Source organism: Sphaeroforma arctica (assembly GCF_001186125.1).
Source record: "Sphaeroforma arctica JP610 unplaced genomic scaffold supercont1.79, whole genome shotgun sequence".
NCBI lineage: Eukaryota > Ichthyosporea > Ichthyophonida > Sphaeroforma > Sphaeroforma arctica.
Window position 1 is genome coordinate 39,553 of NW_014040479.1, and position 7,003 is coordinate 46,555.

The 7,003-nt window shown below is 36.6% G+C and overlaps 1 protein-coding gene across 1 annotated transcript in view; it reads left to right on the forward strand.

Moving 5' to 3' along the window:
- The window catches only part of SARC_01867 (hypothetical protein), a 9,854-nt gene extending 3,654 nt beyond the window's left edge, over window positions 1–6,200 (forward strand). The window contains exons 5-9 of the mRNA XM_014304389.1: window positions 328–434; window positions 1,271–1,356; window positions 2,988–3,092; window positions 4,221–4,328; window positions 5,939–6,200. Of these exons, the coding sequence (XP_014159864.1) occupies window positions 328–434; window positions 1,271–1,356; window positions 2,988–3,092; window positions 4,221–4,328; window positions 5,939–6,145 (613 nt within the window). The 3' untranslated portion in view covers window positions 6,146–6,200. The remainder of the gene's footprint in view (window positions 1–327; window positions 435–1,270; window positions 1,357–2,987; window positions 3,093–4,220; window positions 4,329–5,938) is intronic.
- Window positions 6,201–7,003: the final 803 nt, after the last annotated feature.

The following is a 7,003-nucleotide window of genomic DNA, read 5'->3' on the forward strand; positions in this document are numbered from 1 at the left end:
TATTATTATAGTATAATATATNTATTCTTATATATATATATATATATATTATATATATATATATAATATATNTATAGTNTTNTGTTATTATTATTATTATATATATATATATATATATATATATATGGGTGGGTGGGTGGGTGTTTTTGTGTTTGTGTGTTTATGTGCGGTATATTTATATATATATATAAATGTGTGTGTGTGTGTGCGGTATATATATATATATACCAGGTGCGATCATAAACAAGGTTTGAGGCTTTGCTCTGCCTTGCATTGATTAGACCATTCCCATTGGATTTTCATAACCTTCACGTTTACGGTTGACAGACATGGAGCACTCAGTAAAGAAACCAGCAGCGCTGAGAAGACAAAGTGCGACGTCAACAGTCAGTTCTGGTCACCGCAGTGCAGGGGGATCCTCATCGCAAAAACAAGTACGCTTAACCTACAGTGGGCATAGTGTGTAGGTATCAGTCCGTTTCATAGTACATAGGGCAAGAGAAACCCCTATACCCTACGCGTGTGTGAATCCCTAAACGCTAAACGCTAAACCCTACGTGTATGTGCTGTGTCTGTTAAAGTGCTGCTGAGTGATTCGTCCGCATTTGGGTTCTGTTCTGTCCACCGAGAACGCTCAACGACCTCAGCGATAAACTATAAAACCCTGAACACGCAAGGCGACCGATCAATTGTGACAAATCCAGTTCCAAAATCGTTATGGCCGGACCTCGATGTCTGATGGGGCCCTGATTTCTTCTCCTGCGGTGCATACCGCCTACTACGTGACTGCTGTGTGTGTTAGTGCTATAGTAAGGGGCTTGTGTGGCTGTGTTGCCGCTTGTTCCACTCCACTGTCTTCACACCTTACCATTACCTATACTTTACCTTATTTTTTAGAGTTTCCAAAAACTCTTACTTTTACTTTTACTTTCACTTTAACTTGTACCTTTACTCCACCTTAACTTCTACTTTTACCTTTACTTTACCTTAGACTACCTTTAGTTTTTTAGTTTCCCTGATTAAGTCATGTGTGATATCTTTGGTTGACCCCGTTGTTGTATGTGGTTGTGTTGTACTTCTACCTTTACTTCTACTTTTACCTTTACCTTTACCTTAGCTTACCTTTACCTTTACCTTTACCCTTAGCTTAGCTTGCCTTTGCCTTTGCCTTTACTTTACCTTAGCCTACCTTTACTTTCTTAGTTTCTAATTAAGATTAAATCATGCGTGATGTCTTTGGTTCGCCCGTTGTATGTGGTTGTGTGCACAGGTGATCAGCTATACACGCCCATGTGCCCCACCGCAAAGGACAGGACACGACTGCCTACGATAGAGTACTGGGAATATGCCAAAGCGGTATGTACATTAGCCGAGAGTGCCTGCTCGCATGCTTCTGCCATGTTTGTATTGGTATATTGTGCTGTATTGTATGCGTAATGTATATGATACGTTTACTGCTTGCATGCTTCTGCCGAGTTTGTATAGGTATAATGTGCTGTATCGTATGCGTAATGTATATGTTACATTTACTGCTTGCATGCTTCTGCCATGTTTGTATAGGTATAATGTGCTGTATTGTATGCGTAATGCATATGTTACGTTTACTGCTTGCATGTTCTGCCATGTTTGTATAGGTATAATGTGCTGTATTGTATGCGTAATGTATATGTTACATTTATTGCTTGCATGCGTCTGCCATGTTTGTATACGTATAATGTGCTGTATCATATGCGTAATGCATATGTTACGTTTACTGCTTGCATGCTTCTGCCATGTTTATATAGGTATAATGCGCTGTATCATATGCGTTATGTATATGATACGTTTACATAGAAACATTGGCCATCACCTGCCGGTAGTTATCTTAAGACGAGCCAACCAACGCAACCACGCAGTAGTTTCCACATATCTAGAAACGACAACGTTGTGAGGTTACTTGCGTATGCATTCGACTCTGCTAATATGTGTCACCTTATATAGTATTAGCTTATATAGTATCCTGTGCTGCAGTCGGCCGCTGCATTGTACAGGAGACCGTGGTGCTAGTGATTTGACATTCATCTGTGGTTGTAGTTTTAACATCCATCTTTGTTTGTAGTTTTAACATTCATCTGTGTTTGTAGCTGTAGTACACCCCAGTGCATTAAACGTGTGCATGTTGTTTTTTTTCAGCTGTGTACGTAGCGATGAAGTAACCTTTGTATATGGTGTTATATTCACCTGTGCATGTTGTGTTTGTTTTCAGCTGTGTACGTAGCGATGAAGTAACCTTTGTATATGGTGTTATATTCACCTGTGCATGTTGTGTTTGTTTTCAGCTGTGTAAGTATCGATGAAGTATCCTATATATATGGTGATATATTCACCTGTGCTTGTAGTTCCGCAATCCCTATCGCACTATTATCGAAACAATGCATGTTGGTATCCCAGTCATCCGCTGCTGTTTGTAAACACCGCCTAACACGCGCACAAATGTTGTACTCATGCATACACACACACGCGCGCGCGAACACGAACACACGCATATAGTACTCACATGCATATGTATCACCAAATACTATGCATCCTACACTCTACATCACTCACACACAAACACACACAATAACACGCACACACATATAGTACTCACATGCATATGAATCACCAAATACTATGCATCCTACACTCTACATCACTCACACACAAACACACACAATAACACACTATAACACGCAAACTACACACAACAACACGCACACACATATAGTACTCACATGCATATGGATCACCAAATACCATGCATCCTACACTCTACATCACTCTCACACAAACACATACAATAACACACTACAACACACAAACTACACACAACAACACGCACACACGTATAGTACTCACACACGCACATATACACACAAGAAAACACAATAACACGCACACGCATATAGTACTCACACACGCAAATACACATACAAGAAAACACAATAACACGCACACTACACACACAGGAATTCGGAGCAGACCTTGCGCAGAAGTTGGCGAGTGCACTGAGCGATCCGTCTGTGGCCGTGTTCATGGGCGTTGGGTTGCACAACAATCTCAAGGGCTACCGCGTATGTAAACGTGTATATTTTAAACGGTATATGTACACGTATATATATCTTAAACTGTGTATGTACACGTATATATATCTTAGACTGTGTATGTAAACATATATATATCTTAAACTTTGTATGTAAACATATATATATCCTTAAACTGTGTATGTACACGTATATATATCTTCGACTGTGTATGTACACGTATATATATTTTAAACTGTGTGTATACGTATATTTTAAACTGTGTATGTAAACATATATATATCTTAAACTTTGTATGTAAACATATATTTCCTAAAACATGTATATATCTCAAACTTTGTATGTAAACACTTAAACTGTGTATGCACACATATATATATCTTTAACTGTGTATGTACACGTATATATATATTAAACTGTGTATGTATATAAATGTGTAGACCATTAACTTTACGCCTGTATATGTGTAAACCCTTCGTAAATATGCTACTGTGTATGAACACGTTTGTATGTGTGGGCATTACCTTTCTAAATGTGCTACTGTGCATGCATAGGTTTGCATGTGTGTGTAACCCCTTCGTACGTGTGCTACTGTATATACAGTGGCCATATCCTCTGTGCTCATCCGTAGCGTTGTCTCTATTGTCCTATCCTAGTACTCTGTGCACACGACACAGCACTATACTCACATACACAAACACACACTCTCCAACCACCATTCAACACCACACACACACTATCATACACAGCACACACTCTCCTAACCACCATTCAACACACCACACACACTGACATACATAACACACTCTCTCCTAACCACCATTCCAACACACTGCACACACTAACATACACAAACACACACTCTCCTAACCACCATTCAACACACTACACACACTAACATACACAAACACACACTCTCCTAACCACCATTCAACACACTACACACACTAACGTACACAACACACACTCTCCTAACCACCATTCCACACACTGCACACACTAACATACACAGCACACACCCTCCTAACCACCATTCAACACACTACACACACTAACGTACACAACACACACTCTCCTAACCACCATTCAACACACCACACCCACTAGCATACACTAACACACACTCTCCTAACCACCATTTGACTTCACTCTTCTCAGACTAAATCCATGTATGTCGAGCCCATAGCGACTGAGTGGCAGAAACAGAACACTGCGGCAACACTCATCTGGTTGTCAATGCACGCACAAGACATCGACAAGAAACCGGTGGGTGCAATCAGGAACACACAACGAGCCACATGCACGTACATGCACCTTGTAGCTTATAACTCAGGATTAATAACAAATAACGAACAATTAATACCTAATACCTAATAGCTACTAACTAGTAGCTGATAACTAATAGCTATTAACTTGAACACACAACGAGCCACATGCACGTACATGCACCCTATAACTTATAACTGAGGACTAATAACAAATAACGAACGGTTTCCTAGCAACTCGCAGCTGATAATTAATAACTAATAATTAATAATGATTAACTGTTACATAACTAATAACTAATTAACAACAACTAATCACCCATAGCTATTAACTGATAACAGATAATTAACAACTAATCACTTGTAACATAACTAATAACCAATTAACAGCAACTAATCTTTTATAGCTAATAACTGAAAACTAATAATTAATAACATAACTGTTAACTAATAGCCGATAACTAATCGCTTATAACTTTATTATTTGCTTAAATCCATGGCTAATAACTAGTCCCTATTCACTAATAACGTATAACTGACAACGAAAAATTAATAGCTTATAACTAGTAACTTATAGCTGACAACTAGAAATCAATAGCTTATAACTAGAAATTAATAGCTTATAACTAGTAACTTATAACTGACAACTAGAAATTAATAGCTTATAACTAGAAATTAATAGCTTATAACTAAAAATTAATAACTTATAACTAGAAATTAATAGCTTATAACTAGTAACATAACTAGTTCATATCCTGCGAACACAAGTGTGAGAATGTGCATATGTCTGTGCAACACAACGTTCTTGTGTAAAAATTTATATGTAGCCACGATGAGTATATTACAATTACACACATTGTAGGTTTATGAGTAGTCACGATGAGTGTATTGCGTTTACTTACATTGTACGTTTATGTGTAGTGCATGAGAACTCGCACATGTGTGCCCACTCGCTTGTGCTCTAAACGGTCTGCTGTTATAGCCGTTCTTTTTGCCTAGGTGAAGGCAAACGGTTGTGATGACTTGATGACATATACATTATATGAACAACTCTTCACATATACATACGACCGCAAGTAGCATCATCACATTGTCATTTTGGCATACCGTTAACGCTTAGCCTGTTCTTGTGTGTGTGGTGCTATTGGCGCACAGTGCCATGTACTACCTGTCGTCAGTATATCGTAATATTAAACGTTCATAGTACAACTGGCACAATTACACATACAATGGTCCTGTTCTAGTGCACGCGCTACTAATATTAAACGTTCATAGTACAGATAACACGATCACATATACAATGATTGCTGGACACGCGTTCCAACTTCCTATCACGCATATTTGCACCTGGAATTAAAGATTTAGGGCTTTTAGGGGTTTAGTAGTGTACCTTCGTTAAATATAATTGGACATCGGAACCGAGATGGAGACATATAAATACTATACGTTGCAACAAGCGAGTATGAACATAGGTCTACCCATATGATACGAATCATTCGATATCAACGCATTTCACACGTTGAGTCGTAGTCAACGCCAAAATGACAATGACAATGTACCATCACCAGTCAATGAATGCGAATACCCATTCCGTTTAAACGCTTATAACAGATGAGGTACAGGAAAACTCAGGACAACGACCACGTCCGGGCCTTCAACCGAAATGTCAACACACACGTGGACAACAAGCAGATGCTCGTCTTTGACACGTATGCACTTACAGAGAGCGTGCACACACCCGATGGCACACACTACGGCTACGGCGTAAACGCGATGAAAGCGCAATACATCCTGCAGTGGTTAGAGACAAAAACGTAGAACGTACGCCCTATGAGTAGTATAGAGCGAGAATAAGGAAATATTATTATAAAACAGATAATAATTGTAGTCATTCAAAACAAAAGAATTAATTCAAAACAAAAAAGGAACCTCTTATACAGTGTATGACCGCATACAGACCAACTGGTTGCACGGTAACTCACCGTTAACCTTAAGGTATTGTGTGCTACTTGGCGATCAACCGACCCGTCCATCATTAGATACGATTACTTGTACTTCAATTGAATGCTCGTTTTAAACAGTGATGACGGTGTGCTTCTTCAGGTCATATACACTCAGAATCCTATTGATGTACTTATATATATTATGTACGCACACGTATACTTATGTCACGTGTACACATATGTATACACGTGTGAGCAAATACGTATATATATATATATATATGAATATGTATATGTATATATATATATATATATATATAATACGTAGGTATGTCTGTATATATATATATATATATATATATGTGTGTGTGTGTGTATATATATATATACTATCTATCTATCTATTTATATATATATATATATATATATGTATATATATATATTTATATATATATATATATATATATGTATATCTATATGTATATATATATATATATATATATGTATATATATATATATACTTATATATATATGTGCGTATATACATATATTTATATATATATATATATATATATATATATATATATATATATATATATATATATATATATATATATATATATATATATATATATATATATATATATATATATATATATATATATATATATATATATATATATATATATATATATATATATATATATATATATATATATATAGATATATATAT